Source organism: Micropterus salmoides, unplaced genomic scaffold (genome assembly GCF_014851395.1).
Source record: "Micropterus salmoides isolate LMB-PRFRI ecotype aquatic unplaced genomic scaffold, ASM1485139v1 Ms_hic_scaffold_4, whole genome shotgun sequence".
Lineage (NCBI taxonomy): Eukaryota > Metazoa > Chordata > Actinopteri > Centrarchiformes > Centrarchidae > Micropterus > Micropterus salmoides.
In genome coordinates this window covers 6294883-6317853 of record NW_024043372.1, presented here as the reverse complement: position 1 = coordinate 6317853, position 22971 = coordinate 6294883, and the positions used below count along the sequence as shown (strand labels likewise).

The following is a 22971-nucleotide window of genomic DNA, read 5'->3' as shown; positions in this document are numbered from 1 at the left end:
AAATAACCTACTAGAAATACAAATGTTATATATATTATTACACACTTAGCCACCGTCCCCCGCTGCCTCCGCGCCGCTTTATTTTTTTAATGAGAGCTCAACAGTACAGGGAGCAGGAGTGTTGCAGTTCTGTCTCTAGAAAACACTAAGTGGGCTTTTATTTGACCAGTTACAACAGACACACCAGTTTTTCACACAAGACTGTAAAACATAAATCAGACACTGTGACAGTCTCTCCTGCTTCTCCCTGAGAACACCTGTAGGACCACCAACCTTACTGTTTAATAAGACATTCCTACTGTACATCTCCTTTTGAACAACCTACCACCACAGCTATGTTGCGTTTATGACACAAGAGCATGTTGACAACATCACCGTCTTTCCATTTTTTATCATTATACCAACATTGTAGCACAGCATTCTCTAAGCACTTCCAGAAAGACGTCAGTTCCTCTACACAGCCCTCTGCTGTGACTACGTTATCGCTCGGTTGTTTCATGTGGCAGGCAGATAACCAGATAACTTGATGACCACTTAAAATGTAGATGAGATACCAGACACACCATCACTGCATCAGAGATAATCTCATCACCTCGCTCTGTACGCAAGCAGATACAAACTATAACCCCAACTGCACTCTCCTAAAATACAGGCAATATTTAATTAAGGATGCAGGCGCTCTTCCTTTAATACTGATTACATGCTTCGTTATAAGTTAATGTTAAATATCATGTTTTGTTGTGGCACTGCAGGCCTTAATTGCTTATACTGTGGTTACAACCTAGCTATCCCCTGCTGGGAAAAAAAAAAAAACTCATGTGATTGTGCAAATGATCGATACAACCAGTATTATGGTGTAGTACAAGTACAAGCTCATAATCTCACTTATTACTTATTGATTTAGGAGTTAATCGAAATGCAGCCACAAACACCATTACACCTAAACAGAGGTCAAATGTGAAACCTTGTGCCTATCTAAATTCAGAGTATGAGATTTAGCAAGTGTCTGCAATCATGCTGACGTCTCAGTGAGGCTGTATTCAGGCACAGAGGTGCTTTAAGCTTAATGATGACATCTGCATGCAAACATGCCCACAATGAGAGTGATAACATGCAGATGTTTAGAAGGTAAGGTTTACCATGTTCGACATCTTAGATTAGCATGTTATTATGCTAACATGGTAATTAGCGCAAAACACAAAAGTAGGCTGAAAGGAAAGTCAAAGGTTTTGCAGATATTTGGTCATAAACTTAATTATTGGACAAATTAACACTGAGCTGATGACAACTCAGGGGGATGACCACAACACAAAATAATTCCTCCTCTGGGTAAAATAAACACTAAATCTCATGGAAATTCATCCAGTAGTTCGACATTTCACCAAAAAACAAAAATATTTATTTCAGTCTTGAAAAAAGTGATCGCCCGTCCAACAACCAAAATTTCCATCCATAGAGCCATGCTGCTAGCATGGCTAAAAAGAGTTTGCCAACAGCAATTAGGTCCAATTTGTTTGCTGTATCTGGAAAAAAAACTAAATCCCATAATATTTAACAAACTCTTCAGGTTCAAACAGTGTTTACAAAGTCAGCTAACTATGAAAAGAAAAATATGAGTTTTCAAATTATTTAACTTGTTTGTCTTGGAACTTTAAGTTGTCAAAAGCTTTTTGTATATTTTGTCCATAGTAATCAAGATTTGATGCTTCGATAAAGTAGAGCCGGATTCGACTGCCAATCTCACAGTCATATCTTCACAGAGGCATTATGAAGCAAGGAACCTACCATTCTGGCTATATGGGGGAGCTCAACATTTGAACTACCGGTTTTCTCCCAATAAGTTAATATACAGCCTTTTATGAAATAAATAAACAGATAATGCTGTAAATAAAAATGTGAAAAAAAAGAAGCTTTTAATAAATATTTTTAAACCTAAACCTGCACTAGCTTTCAGAAAACTGGTCAGAGTTAGGAAGCTTATCAGGTAACCCAACTCATCATGGTACTTTGAGTACTTTACTTAACTTTCAACCACGTTTAAATGAATCACATTCTTGTAAAAATCTCACCCCAACTGTCACAAGTGCAAAGTCAGTCAAGTCATGCCAGTAAATAAAAAAATGATGTGCTCCATTTTTACAAATGTGTCGTTTGTTTAGAGAGAACGTGCATTAGAACATATCCTTCAGGACACGTTTTTTTCATTTATTCTTGTTCGCTAAGAAACACGAGGAAGGTTTGTAAGAACATTAAAATCTACAGCAAATCACCTGTTATTCTGTTTTTTCTTTATATTAGAAATTTAAAGACTATTTTACTGGAATTGTGTTGATAAACAGCTGGTGACAATTTTATTTTTTGTTAGCCATCAATGAGCAAATACAACAACAGGAAATTTTCAGTGATTAAGACATGAGATTTTTTTGTGATCTAGTAATGAACTAGGTAAAAGCACCAAATAATGATGACAACGACTGAATGATCATGTTTTCCAGTTACTATCACTGCAGTATGGAGGCCTCGTGCTCAGCTGAGAGACTGCTGTGTCACATCGTACTTCCAGAAACTCTTGACTCATCACTCTGCTCTGCCTGACTCATAAATATTACAACCGGCAAGCCATCATCAAAATTCAACAAGGAATACAAAATACCTTGAACAGAACTATTCTACACCGCAACGAGCAACAAGGTTTGAGGACACCTGGAAATGTAACAGACGCTTTTCAGGTGACTTCATGCACTTCATGCTCTGTTGGATGTCAGGGAGAAACAGAGACTGAGAAGAGGTGACTGAATATCTTATGTGTCGTGGCATCTCAAAACTTTCTGTTATGGACTTGGAGGTACTGCTACATGTAATTAACTTTATGTTAAAAACTGTCTTAGCAGAAACTCTATAGTGAGTAGTAGGTTTAGATTTCAGCCTAATAACTTTCACATTACCACAGTTTTAAGGTGGAGTTGTGGTGGTGACAGACAAAATGCGCAAGAGTAAATAGTTTGTGCGTGGTAATGCCAACAATGAAGAGTAGCACGTAATCCAACAAAGCAGCTGACTAGGATCCCACAGACCACATCAGGATGTAAACACTCACAACATTACTTTTCTAACCCAATGTCCCCATCCTCTCATTTTCTGCCATGTTTGAGATTTTTTTTTTACTAAAGTCCCATTACAATCAGGGGTTTAAAATTGGGTCTTGGACAAACTGCCAGCCAAAATCCATTTTTGGCAGATTGTTTTTAGAAAGTCTGGACAAAAAAAAGCCGGGACGCTCTGTATCTTTTGTGTCCATCGCAATGCGACACACAATAACAACGTGAAAGATTGTGGGGCCATTTACAGAATAGAAAAGATAACGAGGGCCAAATTCTGAAAATGTTTACATTCATTTTCCTTCTTTTGTCGTTTCTTTTTGGTTCAGTTGTGTTTAATCAACTGGAGGTGAATGTTTTCATTGATTAGTAATCCATCATTGTAGGTCAAGTAGCTGTTCAAATGATGGCAACATCTAGTGTTTAAGCCATTATGTGTAATGTACATACAGCTCTATTTAATATAATTAACCTCACACCATATTCTAGTACATTTTTAAAAATTCACCATGGTGGTTCACCCTTAATTTAGAGGACGAGATGGTAGATCTCCGTTTCTAATACCACACTTTTGTTTTCATCATGAGCTGAACTCAAACATCTAAGACTTTCTCTATGTACACAAAAGGCCTATTTCTCTCAAATATTGTTCACAAATCTGTCAAAATCTGTGTTAGTGGGCACTTCTCCTTTGCAGAGATAATCCATCCACCTCACAGGTGTGGTATATCAAGATGCTGATCAGACAGCATGGGTATTGCACAGGTGTGACTTTGGCGGGCCACAATAAAAGGCCCCTCGAAAATGTGACACCTACGTCATTACCACAGCAACCCATGTACATATGTTGGTGATGTCTGGACGCACAACTCTGATCTCATCACTTATAAATAAAAGTAAAGACAGTCTGTCTTAAAGATCTGATTTACCTATAGTCTGAACAAAGCCTTAGAGAACTTTGCGAATCAGAGAAGCACAAATTAACTTCTTCTCCCCTCTTCTGGACATTCTCGCCACCATAACTGCTGCTCCCAGCCAGATGCCCGATACAGCGCACCCACTCGCCATTGAAAGTAATCAGTTCAGTACTCATTGTTGATAGCATTTGTACTATAGCGTCCTATATTACAGAAGCTTCCAATTTATGAATGTAAACACTAACTTAGAAAAGACCCCAGGATCTGAGGTTGAGCTGCGTTACAGAAGGGCTTGTGATTAAATCAACAGTGTAATGCTACGCACACTTTAGACTGAAGCTTAAAATTCATGTTTTATTTAGTATCAAAGTTGCTGTGTGTGTGTGTGTGTGTGTGTGTGTGTGTGTGTGTGTGTGTGTGTGTGTGTGTATAAAGGTTTTTTATAAATAACCTACATTCATAATGTGCACGCGTGTGTGACAAACCTGCTGCTTGTCCTTCTTGTGTATTTTCATCTTCTATCCCTTCACTGCATCTGGAAACACAAAACAACATCATCCACGTCACTTCCAGAAATGCACACAAAAATAAACATCCAACAATGCAGCCATGAGTAACGTTTTGTAAAGCTGAATCCTAAAAAGAAAGGTGATTCAACAGATTCAAAAATACTAGCCATACTTCATACTGCACAAAACCAGTTAAATACCAACAAATTGATTACATTTTCAGTATGCAACTTATACTTAAAACCAGCTAACCTTTCTAGCCCATATTAGGACACCATTTGCTCTGCCAAATGTTTTCCAGCAATAACCCTTTTCACATTCCAGTTACACACATTCACTCCTGGAAGCATCCAAGAACAACTACAGTCATCTGCTGTAGGTCACTGACAGGCTTTAAACAGGTTTCTTGCTTAACAGACACTTAACACAAAAACTTCTTTCATTGACTTTTCCCCTTCCATCTTATAATGCCCCTGTCAAAGGCTTAAACTGGTGTCATGGGTCAAGATGATAGCTGTAATGTACAATTCTGCTGTTTACCAACTGAAAGAGGAGGTGAATATGAAAGATTTTACTGTTCTGTTGATGGAGAATGTTTAAGGACGGCGCGGTGGTGCAGTGGTTAGCACTGTCACCTCACAGTAAGAAGGTTGTGGGTTCAAACCCCAGTGTGCATGTTCTCCCCGTGTCCGTGTGGGTTCTCTCCGGGTGCTCCGGCTTCCTCACACCATCCAAAGACATGCAGGCTGGGTTAATTGGTGTCTCTAAAATTGTCCTTAGACAAACAACCAGTCACACTCACACCTATGTGTGTGGCCCTGCGATGGACTGGAGACCTGTCCAGGGTGTACCCCGCCTTTCGCCTGAAGATTTTCATTTAAATAAATGTCTGTCACTGATGAAAGCTCCAGCATCTCTGGGCGGCGACATTCCCGGAAAAGTTGCTGCTAATGCAAACCGAACATGTCCTACAGCAGCTTCACATTAAAAGCATTTAACTGATGAAAAACAAGGTGACTTTTATTATGAAGTGCACACAGGAAACGCAATGTGTTTGTCAGTGAGATTAGCACAGACCGGTTTGAAATCTTGCATGGTGGAATGGACAGTAAGAAGCAGCCACAGTGAGCTGTTAGATGAAGAGCTGCAGGCAACTGGCTGCTCACATCTAATCTCTCAGCCAGGAAACCAACTCCTTTCACTGTCCCCTGCTGTTCACAGCCATGAGCAGCATGAAATCAGATCACAGTATGATAGAAAACGGCCAATTACTGCACCGACTTCTTTATTAAAAACAACAATAGTTTGTTCTGCTGCCCTCAGAATTCTGTTACCTGTACTATTAAACCACACTTACTGTCAGTCCTACCGCCACAAGTAGCACCAAACGGGACTGACATCTTGAGGATTACAACAAAAAAAGTATACTTATTCTATACCTATATGGCTCCACTTCAAAGACATAAAGAAACAAGAGGAAAAACAAGAGTGTGTGAAGGAAAAGAGAAGAGGTCGAATCTCCAGCAGCACTTGTACTACAAAGAACTATTTCACTCTCTCATTACAAGCCCAAAAATATTGTCTTGATCTGATAATAAAGTTATACGAGGGACCTATTCAGACTTTTTCCCTTCTCCCTGCAACTTGGTAGTAGGTGAACTTGCACCACAAAAAAGGGCTGAGTACCGAGCTTCGTTACTTTTATAGCACTGACCGAATTGCTTCAATACAAATGTGTATCAAAAAATGTCATTATTACCATTATCGGAATCATTAGAGGAAAACACTGCGTTACGCCCAGAGACGAGGCTGAGTGTTTTGTTTTTACTGCCAGCTGATTATCTGCACAGATAAGTGAAAGGGGGGGCTGTGTTCATGCAGCTGTGTTCATGAGGGAGAGAGAGCGAGAGAGATAGTGAGCGAGGGGTGAGCAAGAGAGAGAGAGGGACGAACGAGAGGCTGTGCTGCAGCCTAGAATCAAATCAGCGCTGATATTGTGGCGGGCCGCTACAAAGAAAAAAAGAATTCCAAGTTTCTTAATTTTATCCAGTTATCCAGGTTGAGGTAAGTGTTCAGAATAAAGACAGTGATTAGGTGTAGCATATTGTAATTAATAAATATGTTTTGTTAAATTGTTTTTTATAAAATTGGCATCTGCTTCGACAGAAAACAACAGATAGTTTCTTTTGAAAGAAATTCAACACATACATTCTCCACACACACAGCTAACGGCGTCAAACGGAGTCAAAATAATGCAAAATATAACGGGAAAGATTTGCTTTCAGGTTGTAAAGATGTTTTACTAAAGGTCAACAATGTTTGCATGAGAAATTTGACACTGACTGTCTTTGCACTTATTTGCACCTTGAAGGTCCAGCTAATAGAATATGACGTACTAAAAGCAAAAAGTGTTTTTATGTTCTAGAAAGCACTCTGTGAGCACTGGTGCTTTATCAATATGGGCACTATCAGCTTGGTATGTCCAGCTGTGTCTGTGTCTGACTCCCATCCTGAAATGGGAAATTGAGGAGAAAGCGTGGTCTATCAACATCTTTCAATCAACAGGTCACAATTGCAATCTGAAAACCAGACCTCCAAACAACAAAAGCAAGAAAATACAGTACGAATCACTGCAACAGATCTCAGCATGCTGGAAACTTTCCACAAATAAATAAATAAACAAATAAATAATTCAAGCTATGTTAATTAACTGGCAACAGAGCACAGGTTCAGCTGGTAATGCAACACTGAAATGGCACATTTTCACTTTTGGCACCGCCAAAATCTAAGAGTTGACAGATCTGATGATTAATCATTGGACAGCATTGATTTCCACATCAGGGATCAGTTCAGAAACAGATTCAGTATCTCATTTGTTAAGAATACTAGTAGTATTAGTAGTGCCAAAGTAACCTCTATTGTACGCTGCTGAAATACCAGAGTGACTCAGTTTTTCACACTAATAATCAAAAGTATTATATGTTTAACAATTCTTGATCTGTCCTCGGGGAAGAACCACTTGAAGATCTTGTGATTTTAACGGGTATTAAGTTATCAACATTACTGTAGTGGAGAAATGGGATAAATGTGTGAGGGAGGGGATTCCCACAAACGGCAACATGGTGAGAGATAAACACCAGCAATAATTTAGTTTTGAGTTGTTGGGGAATTTGAACATTTATCCGTCAGTGGCTGGTAGATGTCCACACCCTGAATGGCAACCACTTTAGCTTTCACTGAGGTTTGAGTGTAAACATTGGTGCCAGGGTTGGTTTTGAGCTGCAATGACACAGCAAAGAGAAATGGAATAATTTCAGAATAACCAGTACAGAACATTCTTTACACAGTTCCACGCTGTATCTGAAACGCTTTTAGAAAGCAATATTGCCGGTGGAGTTGGTCATGCAGGGATGTTGAGGTGGACAGGACCAAAGCAAATAGAATTCATTCACTCCATGCCTCTCTAAGATTATTGAAATATATGGACAGACAGGGGTTTCGCCTTTAGGATGCGAGTCACCCTGCAGCCTCTGCCTACTTAGATGATTATTTTTAATTCTAAGGACCCACTATATAAGAACATGGTTTAGTTTTTTTTTGTTTGTTTAGCTCAAGTTATGAAATCTCACATTTTTCCTGACAATGACACGTTTTGGGAGGGATTTCTAACTGTGAAAGCTAACAGAGACAGGAAAAAACCTGAGAAAAGACTCATAACTGGGCTCCCATGTCACTTATGATGTACATTATGCACAGTACTCCTTTGAAACATTAGGATACCCATGGTCGCCCACAAAGATCACTGCACAACTTCAGGGTTTCCCAGGAGAACAATGCAGTACTGATGTTAGATGTGGCAAACAAGTTTCCAGAAAGCTTTAATGTCTGGTCTTTCCAACATAACTTGAAGGAAAATTAAATGTAGGCAGAGTGTCAGTTTTACCACTTTACCGCAACTCCTCCTAAGAAATGTACTTATCTGTCTGCTAATCTGAATGTGCATTTAAGCATACCTTCATCCTTCTAACATCCATTTTCCTCAGTGTATAAGCTTCCCTACACGAGAGAAAATCCCGAGCGAGTCAGTCTTTAGTCCGTTTCAATCTGTTTCATCTGCCCTTTGCAATTCCATGAAAATAAAAGACCCATTTTCAGTGAAAACCCACCATCCTACTATCCTACTGGTCACCAGCACGTTAAAAACTGCATGAATAGAATAGGCAGTAAACTCTGATAAAAATCGCTGAAAAAGTTTGACGACTTTGCCCCAAAATAAGGTTTAAAAAAGCGAATAACAGACCCTTATATGTGTCAGTGGAACCACAAGATTGGCTGAAATATGTTTCCCGCCTTGGCTGTTAAAAACTGAGAACTGCCATCTTTGGCGTTAAGAGTTGTATTGAGGAATCTTAAAAGTGTCTCCTCCTATAAAATGTCTCCTGAGAAACTGAGCCATTCCAAATCACCACTGAGTATTTAGCACAAAATATCTAGGAAATGACAAGTACTTCATCATGCAATATACATAAAATTTTGTGCTGTGAATTAAAGCTGTTGTAAAGAATTGTGTGTTGATGATTTTTTATTTTGTTGTTTGTTTTTCCATAAAAACTCATAAGTGAATTCCTACTTATTTTAGACATGTTTCTCCTGTTACTCAAAAAAACAAAACAAACTAAACCTAATCAAACTAAGGACAAATGAACTGCAGTTAGTTTTACCTTGATCAGCACTTAACAAGGCAGAAGAAGGTCTAAAAAAAACCCATCACCCTTTTGAAGTGAAGCAGGAAAGCTACAATCCAGTTAAACAAACATCTGAATGACATGTGTCAAAACGTGTCTACTCTGGCAAGGTCCCATTTTAACAGCAACGCTCACACACGGTCTCCACTAGCCATGCAGGAGAAAGAGCGGCTGAAAGCTCAAGTCATACACTTTCATACTCACACACACACACACACTAGAAATTAATCAATATTATTGAGTTTGGTTAAAATGGACATGACATATGTGGAGACCAACATTTACAGTGAGCAAATAAATCCCTAAAGCAGAGATTCTACAAAAAGGCACCAACCAAACTTAAAAAACACACAAGTGTAAATTAAAGAGTAAATAAACAATTCTGTTTCCTTCCTCAGAGGTTCAAGAAACCAGATTTTTACTCCTCCAGGGTTTATTTATTTGTACACAAACTTTTCTTCAAGCACAAAACAACCTCAAGCTCTATGTAACACTAACACCACTGAGCCTTGTTAGGAAGTCAAGTGTCTCTGAATATATGGTGGGGCTTTCAAGAACAGGTCGGACAGTGGGACAGAAACTGGTTCCACAAGACTACCCAACCGCTGAAACATCTTATAAGTACCCTGCCTGCCTTGGAGGCAAATACCTCCAACATCGCAAAAGTACAAATCATATATTTTTTTCACTACACACTCAAGGTTTCATTTCAGACTGTTGTAACACTGAACATGTGACACTGACTGACTGACTCGTCATCACATGTAGGTCTACAGCTAACTATTATTTCCATTATTAGGGCCCTATGATTGCCACATAGAAAAAAGCAGACAGAATTGCTGAATTGTGAAATCTGCAAAGACTGAATCTGGGTGCAATTTATAAAAATCGGGGGGGGGTTCCTAGCATAAAGCATTTTTTTTTATCCACCTCATGATTACACTCTCTAATGATAAAATGTGCTTGAATCATAAAACACAGAATTCAGAAAAAAAGAAAAGAAAACAAGTAATCTGGAAAAACATCAGGGGGGGAAAAAAGGATTTCTTGGGGCCCTACATTACCGATTAATGTGCCTCATCTTCTCATTGAATTGTTTCATCTATAAAATGTCATAAAACATTGGAAAACGGTAGTTAGAAAGTCCAAGATAAAAGTCTTCAGAGGTGTTAACAGTCCAAAACTCTGAAATAATCAGTTTACCATCATATAAACACACTAAACAAGGAAGACCACCATATCTTCACACCTGAGCCACTGGACCTACAGGGAATGTTTGATATTACAGTTGAAAAATTACAATAAATTAGGCTGTACATAGCAATTCTTTTTTAATATCACAACTAAAGCAAAAACCTGCATTAAAAAACATTTTCCCAGTCTGTATGGATTCCCTAGACCACAGGAATGACAGAAATAGGTACAAATTCATGTGACAACTTTCCACAATGTTTGTTTGCACATGAACATCCATCCAGCATTACTATGACCAATTTGTTTTGGTAAAAGATCTCATTATCCAGTGTAATTTCTAAACATATCAGGTAAAGCCAGGTTCCATGGGTGCTGCCAGTGTTGCTTCTAACCAGTCCTCTACAACATAAACAGGAACACTGTGTACTTTTTTATTCCATTGCAAAAATTTAGGGTGCCAATATTGTAGTTTAACAGTGTAAGCACAACACAGTACTAGTGCAATGTAGACAACCAAATACATTTTACAATTCGCCCCTATGTCTTATGTTGTTGTTATGTTGAGTATGTTGTTGTCTCAGGGTGGAACAAATGTATTCTACACATTTCTTTCTAGGGAAGACGAGAGTGTTGCCCATTACTTCACAACATCTTCCAGATATATGCAAACATTATGCAACCCTTCTTGGTAGCAAAGTCAAATCTTGTGACTTTTGTGGAGAAGATTCATTCAACACATCTTAGAGCACAAACGCCCCCAGGAAGGATAACAAAAGCATCTTTGGAGTTTGAGAGGGTTTGCGTGATTTTTATTGTACCAATAATGTCAGACAGATATTAATTTTCCTGCTGTTTAAACTATCTCCACTGTCCATCCAAATCCAATTAGGGCTGTACATAACGATTATTATTTTAAATTGATTAATCTAAATTATTTTTGATTAGTCGATTAATCTGACAACTAATTTGGTGTATTCTATAAAATAAAAAAAAGTTGCCTATTACTCAATACATTACTCGAACATACAAATTTATCCAAAATGAATATCAAAAACATGTGTAATCAATAAATCAATATTTAATTCAATCATCCTGATGAAGCACATTACAATAAAGACAATAGAAGCATATCTTAAAATAAATCAGATTTCCATGTCACTGATCTGTTGTGATAATAATAAACAGACATTAATTAGGCTACTTTACTTAAAACTTTAAAAGTTTCTGACATGGATTTATTTCAATATTGAGTAATACAGTAAGATAACAAAATGTATTTCTGCATCAGTGTGGGGAAAAGAAAATAAAACAATTCACAGACCTGTACAGTCATAGATTGTCTGTAATGTTAGATTCAGCTGTTGTGCTGCAGTGAATATATTTCCAATTCAGAGAGTTCATGGAGCAGCACGTTGTTGAGTGTCTGTCTAAAATACTCCCAAACGTTAGACGGTCAAAAGCGCGGTGTTCTAGCTGGAGCTTGTCTGGGGGAATCCCACTAACACCGGATGTACACGTTGACGCACGTAATGCAAGTCGACGTATTTACGTAATGAATCGCCCCCAGCCCTATATCTAAGGATGCCAAATATTGCTTTTTCCAACAATCACAGTCAAGTCTGAAAAAAGAAACCATGTGCACAACACAACAGCACACAAAGTGCTGCTCCAACAAGACAGAAGTGAACAGCTGTGTGTATGGTTTGTACGCTGTTAATGCAAGCTCAACATTTTAGGCGGCGCTTGGAGAATATTAAAAAACGTAAATCTACGTAAGAAGTTCGTTTAGAGATTTTCTTACTGCTTTTCTGGCAGAAGGTGACTTTTACACATCTATTCTATGTGAAGAACAGCAGGTACAGCAGTAAGTTTGAAGTGTTGTGCACTCATTCCATCATCATTAGTTTATTTAACTTTATTGTCAACTTCAATAAATCACCTATAGAAGCAGATGTACAACAGGTGATCTCAGTAGCGGATCATCAGCTTCATGGTGCTTCATGGAAAGAGCAGGTGCTCCTTATATTTTGTACACTCCGTACATGACATTCAGCAGAATCGGCCTTTTGCTGCTTAACACATGGATGATAAAATGTGTGGTACGCTGCTCAGCAGGAGCAGCAGACACAGTCGGGCACTCCCACCACCTGTCTCACTGTACCATTTGGGACCAATGCAGCACCTGCACAGACGTTTATACCAGACTCATAACTGCCTTCTTTAAAAGTGAGACACTTAATCCTTCGGTCTATATTCTGTCACTAAAGTGATTTAATTGCAGGTGAGTGTGCCAATTAATTTTCCTATACACACACACACCTGTCAACATAAGTGCTGCAAACACGCAGAAGCACAAACAGTTGAAAACGGGAAAGTTGTTAGTGACATGACTGGTGATAAAAAGAGCATTATCAACACAAAAGCAACCCTCATCAACAGAGAATCAATCAGATTACCACCCATACCAACAGATTACCAGGTGATATCTGGGAAATGCAGTGCAGACACAGCACAGTGATATCTGATCGGTTAAATGCTTTGGGGTATGCGGCACACCCACCGACACCAACACTGTGTACGCTCGGAGCTCTACTCTTGAGAGGCGGGGCATATATAATGCATTACGCCCGTCATGTGTGAGGATGCGTCATGTGGAGGGCATGAAGTGAAATTGAACACAGACACTGTTGCCATAGAGACTAAATTAGTGTGAGCAATATGTCAATCAAGCAATCTCTTTGTGTACATGAACAATATCTTGCAAACAAAATAATATTCAACCACAAATCTATTTTTTTTTTTATTATCTGTGGGCTTGAAAGGTAACTGCCAAAACAAATCTCATCCTGAATTAGACGGGTTTATTTGTCCTTCTTCTAACCAAGATCAATATATCTATTAATGTTATCATTAGCTTGTTGGCAAAAAAGTATATCCCTTCTACTTTCCTCACCCTGACAATCTATGGTCGACCCTTTGCTTGTGACACTGTTCATTGGTTGGGTAAGCTCGCTTCTATGTCTTTTCTTGGACTACCCTGTCAAGCATTTTATTTTAGGAAAGATAATAAAGTTCCAATATGATAACATCATGCACGTAATATTTAGCAAATACACAGCATCAAGTAGAGAAAGTATGTGCAACTGTGTTTTATTAAGTCTGTGTTGAGTGTAGAGCTCAAGTCATTTTTAGGTGTGAAATATTCTCACCGTTTCTGTAAATGGAATGGGTAGCACGTGTGATTTGGTAATATAGGGTGCAGACGATCTATATTACATTACCAGGATTGTCTGAAATGGGGTCTATTAGGCCCATTAGTACTTTTCAGGGGAGGGCGGGGGTCACTGCTCCATCCAAAGGGGAGAATACACAGCTGTACAATTAACTGAAATCATAATATGTTCAATGTTCAAACAGCATTGTAATAAAGTACTGTAGTGCCGCAGAGATGACCTGGCCTACAAATCTTGTTCTCCAGATGAGAGAAAACATGTTTGTTTGGTACAGACCCCAACAAATGTCACACCATCATGATTAAGCCTGCACGATATTAGGAAAATCAACGATGTGCGATAACTTTGTACAATATTGCAATGACAATATGGGCTTTATTGTTGTCACAATAAAAACATTTCATACCATTCGATATCGATAATTCTGACAATGAATGTCAAATCATTATTTCTTTCAAGTTTAAAGGCTGATTTTTGCTCCTGAGTGAAAGATAAAGAAACCAGATGGTTAACTGTGGTTTTAAACTTTTCTTTATGGTCATGACAAATACTTGATGCCAAACAGTGGATCACATCACAAATCTGAGGTAGAACATTCAAAACTATTCTGATAAAATCTTTTTTTTAACAAATATGATTAGTAAATCTTCTTTCAGTCCCTTTTCCTCAACAAAATAAATATTTTTAATAGAAGAATTAAGTGCTTATTCATTCATGATTCAAATGAATTAAAACAAACATTTATTGACAATATACTGAATATTTGCTATATTGTTATTGAGGAAACTTATATTGCGATAATCATCATTATCGTTTTATTGCTCAGCCCTACTTGCAATAAATAAAAAATGATTGAAGTATGCATATTAGCTGCCTGGTTTTATTTAAGTTTTAAATAATTAAAGCAAAGTCACTATATACACACAATAATATCTCAGCGGAAACAAATCTAAAACAAACATGTCGTCATCCTCCATCTCGTCCTCTTTCTACTGCTGTCTTTCACTGCCTGTAGGTAACGTTACCGCTGGTTGATGGGAGCGTCTGGTCACTGTTCAGCAAAGTTTACAACAATGTGCCAGGTAAGAGGCAAACTAAGCTAAACAGACAACAAACTCAGAGCTTTCACTTCAGCTTGTAACAGTTTGATATTAGCTGAGCTAGCGTGCTGTGCTTGTGTAAAACACAGCGAAAGACTGGACAAAGCAGATTAAAATATCACTTTCTTTTTATGTTTACACTTGTTGAACAGGTGTAATGATAAAGTATTTATTGCACGTGTTTACAGTAACAAGCGTATTTACACCAAATCTAGCACTGCAGTGAAAAACGACAGTCCTCCCATTCATTTTAATGCATGGATAATGAGGGTAGTGCGTTCAGACTGCAGCAGTGGGTTGCAGGAAACACAGCAGCCTTTGGAGAAACTCAAACAGAGGTCAGGCTGCATTGGCTAATCACCTAAGCCAGCGATCAGACCAGCCAAACTGCTCCACAGTCAGCCTGAAATATCACTGAAACCGGGTTGTTTCAAAGCAGTTAGGTTCTAAAGCACAAATAAACACACCCAGTCGAGCACAACCCTGCGCTAAATCGCCACAACGCTTGATTTGGTGCGACTATGGCCTTACATAGCTGCATGTAGCCACCTCTTACCTTCATATTTCACTGTCAATCTATGTTAAAGGCCAGCAAATAGAGCATAGTGTAAATACCATAAAAATGACTTGACTGGCATCACATGAAGTCCCACTAGAGCTTTTTTATCCTCTGAAAGTTAAATTACATTTGAGCTCAGTGTGCTAGGAATCTAGGTGTTCCTACAGGTGATACAGCAGAAGAAACTTCCTCACCGACACTAGAGATAACAGACGGCGAGAGCCTGTGTAAGATGTGTAATGTAAGAAAAGGGGAAATAGTGACGTAAAGGAGATATGGACTTCCTGTTCTTCTTGTCCCCACCAAAAAATGATAGCATTTAAATCTAAGCTGGAAAGTGGAGGTTGTTTTTTTCCCCGCACACACACCTGTCACCCATGAATATTGATGCACGAGCATGCAGTTGTCAGAAATGAAACAACTGCCTGCTGCTCACTCATTTTGCAGCCTTATGTGGCAGAAGGCACAGCACACACCAGTGCATGTGTACAAGGCCACATCTGAAATCTAAACTCGTTTTTACAGCAGCTAAAGAACAGGGAAAGTCACTGGCCGAAAACCCATATATGCAAAACTGTCTGGATCTCTCGGTTCAGAAAGAATCATTCCAAGTTGTAATTTGGTCAGACAAAGCAAGCAATGTGAAGACATCACCTTGGGCTAGATATTGTAATGGGCAGGTTTTTACTATTTTCTGATATTTTATCTACCAAACCCTGAACACACAGACAGAAATCCTACTTGGCCGCCTCAGTGGAAAGACCCGCTCTCTTTTCAATGACCTTATTCCCTTCGCTCGTACATAATATCATAAGAGCCCGACAGCTGCTGCGTCTGAGAATCATCAGGAGTCGATTCACCTGAGGGACGAGGAGGAGCGGCCGGCTGTGCTAAATCAGAACCAAATTCAGCCCAACAGGCGTGTGGTTTGCATGCATAAAGCGAGGAGAGCATCTTTAAAATGAAGACTGCTCCTCCTCGCGCCTCCCTGCTTCAGCTGTACGATGCTCCCACGAGGGAACAAACAAAGGGGCAGAGAGTGTTGTCAGTGGCAGCTTGGCCTCGGTAACAACACAGCGAGACTCAGCCTTCTCGTATTAATTATATAAATAATCGTCGCACACATCTCCACCTCTCCAGCATCTCCTGATGACACATTTTTCCTGTTTTCCTTCATGCTAAGCATCCAGCTGACCTACTGCTGCTACTGTGACATTGACATATTTAGACTATTGTGTGCTACATTTTTAGGACACAACTGAATCATCCAGCTCTTTCCATTTATTGAACCACATCTGCACCACACTGAAACCATGGTCTGAGTTACTACATATATGCAGCTTACAGTGATGACCTACATACAGGTAATGTGTACATTTTAATATATTTGTTTACAGTACTACCAAGTTAGACATATCATTGCACACAAAAGGGTTGTGTTGTTTACGGCACACCACCATCTTCTTACCTCCCTCCAACCTGAGTGTTCCCTTTAGGGGGTAAACTAATGACTATTTTTATTAGTGATTAATCTGTTTTGTTTTTTCCTTCCTTCACAGATTAATCATTCAGACAATAGTAAACAAAACTTCACAACTGAACCCAAGGTCTTCAAATTGCCTATTGTCTAACAAGTCCAAAACAAAAGATGTTATAATGATTTAAAAACAGAAAAGCACCAGCGTGAATGTGACCTTGATTTACTTTAAAGTGGCATAAGACTACGCAATCATCAAAACTGCTGTCAATTCATTTTCTGACAATTACCCTATCAATTATTCAGCTAAAAAGGGACACTAAGGACAAGAGTTGAAAATTAGCAAAAGCTTTAATCTCACATCAGCACAAAAGTTGTATGTTCAGGATTGGAAATATGTTACCTATGAAATAAAATTCAAATACTAATCCATTCTTTTATACATTTTCGGGATCAAAGCAACTGGTGCCCTCAAATTGAAATAGCTCATTTCAATGGTTTATTAAGGTCTTTAATTTGCTATGTGTGTCATCGGTACACTAATGTTTCCCCTACCATTGTTTTGGGAGATTTTCAACAGAGCTATACAGGGCATTTTGGCATTTCACTATGATATAAATATAATGTTATCTGCAGTCTCTGAGCTAGACTTAGCCTACATTTTAATATAAGTGTACAGCTTCCTTCTCAGCCTTAAACACAATGCAAGTGGAGAAAATAAAAAAGAGGAGAGTTTTCTTTTCCAGTTAATTGAGATGCTGAGTGACACTAATTGAGACAATGAACTGGGATTCACCCAGTCTGCTTAAAACAAATTTCATCTGTCTCCACCCACAGATGTGACAAAATGAAGATAAAAGAAATAACACACAGGCCATCTTCTTAACAGCAGTGTGTAATCCACGAGAAGGTTTTCTCATCCCTTCTTTTGGTATAAAACATAGCAAAACATCACAGTTTGACAGCATCACATGCTTCTGTTTATTGGTTTGGATTATCCTTTTGAGACCCACTAGATACATCAAGCATAACCATATGTACTTCAAGGTGGGAAGTTATAGAGAAAGTTATAATAGCTTTGTGATGTGCCAATAACATACCTAGCATTTGCTCTGCATCACATTCAAAATAGAGGAAGCTGTAGCTTTAGTGTTTTTGACAAAGAAAGTTCATGAGCCTTCAGCTGTGTCCAAATCCATGCTACACACTGGAAAGTAAGTGCACTCAACAGTCAATATTCATACTAAAAAAACAGATATTTAGTGTGGTGGTGTTGTTGTTGTACACTATTCTCCCATAATGCAATGTACAAAGGAAATGAAGGCGCTAATCACAGCTGCAAAACATTAAAACCACCTGGAGATGGTGGAGAAACAGCTGAAGGAAACTCTCTGAAACTAAAAAATGGCTTTTTTGGAAAGGACAATGTTGCTCTCTCTTTGAAAGTTTAAACGGAAGGGGCTTTCTTAAGTAGTAGTTTCAATTACGTCCGACTAACATCAGTAAGTATCAAGAGTTTACGCTACACTTTTAATATTTCGGCCATAACAAACAACTACCAGAATACAAATATGCAATATGGACATGCTACACATTAGATCGGTTAGATTCTCCAAAATTTAATGGTTCAGTTCATTTTACAGAAACCATGAGAACCCAAGCAAATTTCATTCAGATTTACTGGCATGGTAAACAAGAGAGACCAAAAAAGTGGTGACTCCCTACTTTTGAAGTAGAGCTGAAGCAACTGGTCGATTAATCGAACAAAAGGAAATAATTAGTCAACTATTTTGATAATCGATGTATCGTTTCAGTTATTTTTTTCGCTGCTTTTCTTTGTCATTTATGACAGTAAATGAAGAATCTTTGGGTTTTGGACTATTGGTTGAACAGTTTCTTTCTACATTTTATTGACTAAATGATTAACCAATTAATCGTGAAAATTATCTGCAGATTAATCGACAATGAAAATAATCGGTAGCAGCTCTACTCTGAAGCGGTCATTCAGATTAATGTCGAATGTGTGTCCGTAAGGGTCCACCAATCAAAATACTCAAAACAAAAGACTCAAAACAGATAAAATGAATCCAAATTGTTAATATTGTCATGTGAAGTTCATTACTCACTGTCCGCTAACTTCTTTTGTCAAACAAAGACGCCCTTCAACTGATAATATTTTCTCTTCTTTCTGCAGTATTTCCCATCTTTGCTGAGCAAGATTTTAGTGCATAGGAACAAAAGGCCTGTCCAAAAATTTAGGCAGGTTGAAGTCAGTGAGTGAAGCAAATAAAAGCCTGGGATGTTAATTAATTACAGGGGTGCAAACTTGTCAGGGGTGTAAAAGGTGACAAAGATATTGCATCATTTGATCTGAATTCAGCCTAAATCTATTCCCTGTTGTCCCCCAGCTTCCATCCCCCTTCTCTTGCAGGTGTTGTCCTTTCTCTGTGCTGTCTGTTTGTTTGTGCGATTTTTGTGCCCCCCCCCATCCCCACGTCTGCCCCCCTGTCCGGCCCGGTGACAAATCAATACATAATTAAATAAATAATAAAACAGACAAAGGAATATATTAAATAATCCCTTGTTAAAGTAAAATCTGTCTGGCACAATGGTATCCAGCTCATCATACTCTACACCAGGCTGCTCTGGTCAGGACAGGTTTTTAAAGAAATTCAGCCTAAATCTACTCTAAAAGTAACAACAACTAATTTAGCTGATGCTTTTATCCAAAGCGTCTTGCAATTGCTATACGTGTCTGAGGTCGCACGCCTTTGGAGCAACTAAGGGTTAAGTATCTTGCTCAGGGGCACAACGGCGGATGTTGTGGTTGGAATCAAAACCCGGTCTCCCACAACAAAGACATGTGTCTTATCCACTGCACCGTCATCAATTTTGATTAGTCATTAACTCTGTGTACAGAACCTGTAAACAAATGTAATCAAAATTAAGTTTTATTAAATTATTTATTCGACAGATTAAGATCAGTCATGAAAAAACATTTTATTGTTTTCTATAAAAGCAGTAAAACGGTCTAGTGTGTCCCACTATACGCTGGATGGCCTTTACTCTGTTGCATCACTTGTAGTGTGTAAACAATATGAATGCTCAGTCCTCATATATATATCAAAATCCTATACCTTCTGTCATCCCTTTGATACTGAAACAGGTAGTTTGTGCATATTCACATTCACTGGCCACTTACCTGTAAAATCTAATACAATGCAATACAACAGCTCAGCCACATATTCTACCTTTACAAAAGACATCAATGTTCAGGTTTTTTTACACCATCATATTAGTTTCATTTAACTACTGTGTATGTTTATTATAAGGTTGTAATTTGCAGTGGTGTTGAATTGGACTGCATTATACTGAATACTAGAAACACATTTTAATATAACGCAACACCACCACAAACTACAGTGCAACCCCAATAATAAACATTTAGTTAAATAAAGACTTCTCTGCAGTGCCAACAAAAACTGAACATTAGAATATTCCTGAATGTAGAATTTGTGGCAGATATGTTGTATGAAACTGCATTAAATTGCATAGGTCCAACTAATAAAGTGGTCAAGGAGAGTAGATGTCACTTTTTAAATACACTAACATCTTTGCTCTTGCATTTCTCCACAACAACAGGTGGGTCCTTGAAAGCCTCACCTGTAAGATTTTAAGTGGCACACTGTCAAATGTTAAAAAGTTAAGGTTTTTGTAAATTAATATTGACGATTCATCTGCACCCACTGCAAGAGGTTTTCAGAAATTAAATGAAAGTGAACTTTGAATTTTATCTGTTCGACACTGAGTGTTAATTGCCAAATTTAAAAAACAAATTAAATCAAGTATTTCTACTGACAACACACTTATTATTGCTTAATAAATGAACAGCAAGTTAAAAAGTGCGCTGTCACGGAAAGGTCCCATGTTCAATGCCAACACTAGTATTTAACTCTCTCAATGTTTTCTCTACAAAGCAGCTGAAAACATCTGCCTTGACATATTTATCCTGCATTAGTATGAGCATAAAAACGGCAGATGATTATTTTACTTATTCTTTTAATTAAAAGGGATAAAGTACAACTAGCTTAGTGTGTTACGCTATGTGCTAATGTACACTGCCTTCTCTACTCCTTCTTTAACGGTCAGCTGTTGCAACAACAAAGAAGGGGGCAAAAGTAGTTTTGTTTTTTTCCCCTCACCCAAGTAACTTCTTTTGATGATGAAGTCAAAGTGCAGCAGCAGTTCTGCAAGCAAGCAGTAAAACGTGCAGCAAAATGGGCAAAACAAGCAGACAGACACATTCAGATTAGAGAGTTCAAATTGCCTCGGATGCATGTCTTATTGCTGTGAGAGGAAAGACACACCAAAGCAACGCCAGGCGCTCCATCCTGTGAGGTGTTTCACCAGGTGATGAAACACTGCAACAGTGTCAGCCTGAAATCTACCAAGGTAGTCTTGAGAATGGAACCAGCAACCTTTCAGCCTTGTCAAATACTAAATAAATAATACATAATACATCTACAACTGCAGATTGTTATGATACCCACAGTAAAAATCTATAGACAATTTCCAGCATCATCCAAGACAAAGCATCCTATAGCCAAGCTGGTCACTAAAGGATATAAATAGGGAAACATAATCAACTTTAAGGGCTTTAACTAATTTTTCATATTCACAATTACTGCAATTATCCATTTAGTCAGACCACAATGACTGGGGTTAGCTCTTGGCACACCCTTTGTCTGTTGCCCCAGGGGTGTTAATACACCTGGCCAGGTAGACAGACGGACAACATGGCTCTCAATGTGCCCGCACGCATACCTGGCTGCAATAGCTGCAAATGTTTCAAGGGGCTAACGGGGCTAACATCCTAGCTTATACCTCTTTGAGGTTTTGGCTATAACGAAGGCTAGCAGACGCAGGGGCTAACACACTGCTAGCTTGAATGTTGCAAGCCACTGGATTGCCACAAGTTGGGAGAGCTAGCTAGGAGGAGGGGGAAAAGAAGTTCCCGGTGAGCAAAACGGCGACTTGAAATTAAAAAAAACCCACACAGACGGAGAGAGACAAGGAGACACTGTGTCCTATTTCATGTTAGCACCCGTCGCTACCGAGCTAGCTTTCTCCGCTAGCTCTGTAATGTCACTGCATCGCTGTTGTAAATACATTCTCACAGCCCTCTCCTTACACGTGTGAACAGCCTCTAAAAACTCCGTCTCGGGGACATCTCTCCACGGAAAAACCCTCCCCGGCGGACTGCTCACCTGCTCCGGACACCGGACACACGCTCTCACCGGCGAGACATCACCCCCGGTTAGCCGAAAAACACTAGCGCTTTTTATTTCCAAGGACACAAAATCGCCATGACAGTTTAGAAAAATGCATAAAAAATTAGCAGGCACGGACGGGAGGGAGGGAGAGAGAGAGAGAGAGGAGAGAGATGGGGAGGTGAGGGGAGGGGTGAGGGAAGAAAAGGAGGAGGAGGAGGGATGAACAGAGGAGGAGGAGTGGAACTCCGTGCAATATCTATTTAATCCACATAAAGCTACCAGCTCCGCGGGGTTTATTCAGTCTGGATGCCGGAGTCCTGCACTGTTTTGCCACTACAGTCCAGTCTAGACACCACACACACACACACAAACCCACTGCCTGCACACACACACACACACACGTATCAACAAAGACAAGCCGCATCCAAAAGTTAAAGGACGCTTCTTACCTAAAATGGCCACTGCAGCAGCCAAAACACAAACAGCTTTTTTTATTTGGTGGAAGTTTAGCAGCAGCGGCGGCGGTGTGGCTGCTGCAGCCAGCCTAACCTTACTATGTGGATCCAGTAGCGGTTCAGCATTTCAGATTTTTCCATTGGCTGCAGCCTAGCGCAGCTGGCCCCATGCATATTTCCATTGGCCCTGCAGCTGTCAAGCAAGCGAAACGAGCAGCGAGTCTCTCCCGGGTTTGTCTGAGAGCTATCGCGGCAGCCCCAGGCAACACCATTGTGTATTGTGTGCGTTTTTCTTTCTCCCTTCCTGGTGATTCGCATTGATGTGAGCCCTCACGCACATTGCCTGTTGTTTATTCTAGGTGGTGTTGTTGTTCTGTTGTTGTCCTTACCGCAGACTTGCAGGGAAATCCT

General features: G+C 39.2%; 1 protein-coding gene across 1 annotated transcript in view; it reads right to left on the bottom strand.

Annotated features, from left to right (window-relative positions):
* Nucleotides 1-22275, bottom strand: part of chd6 (chromodomain helicase DNA binding protein 6) — a 105891-nt gene extending 83616 nt beyond the window's left edge. The window contains 2 exon segments of the mRNA XM_038696924.1: nucleotides 4501-4550; nucleotides 22100-22275. Of these exon segments, the coding sequence (XP_038552852.1) occupies nucleotides 4501-4530 (30 nt within the window). The 5' untranslated portion in view covers nucleotides 4531-4550; nucleotides 22100-22275.
* Between the last annotated feature and the right edge of the window lie 696 nt (nucleotides 22276-22971).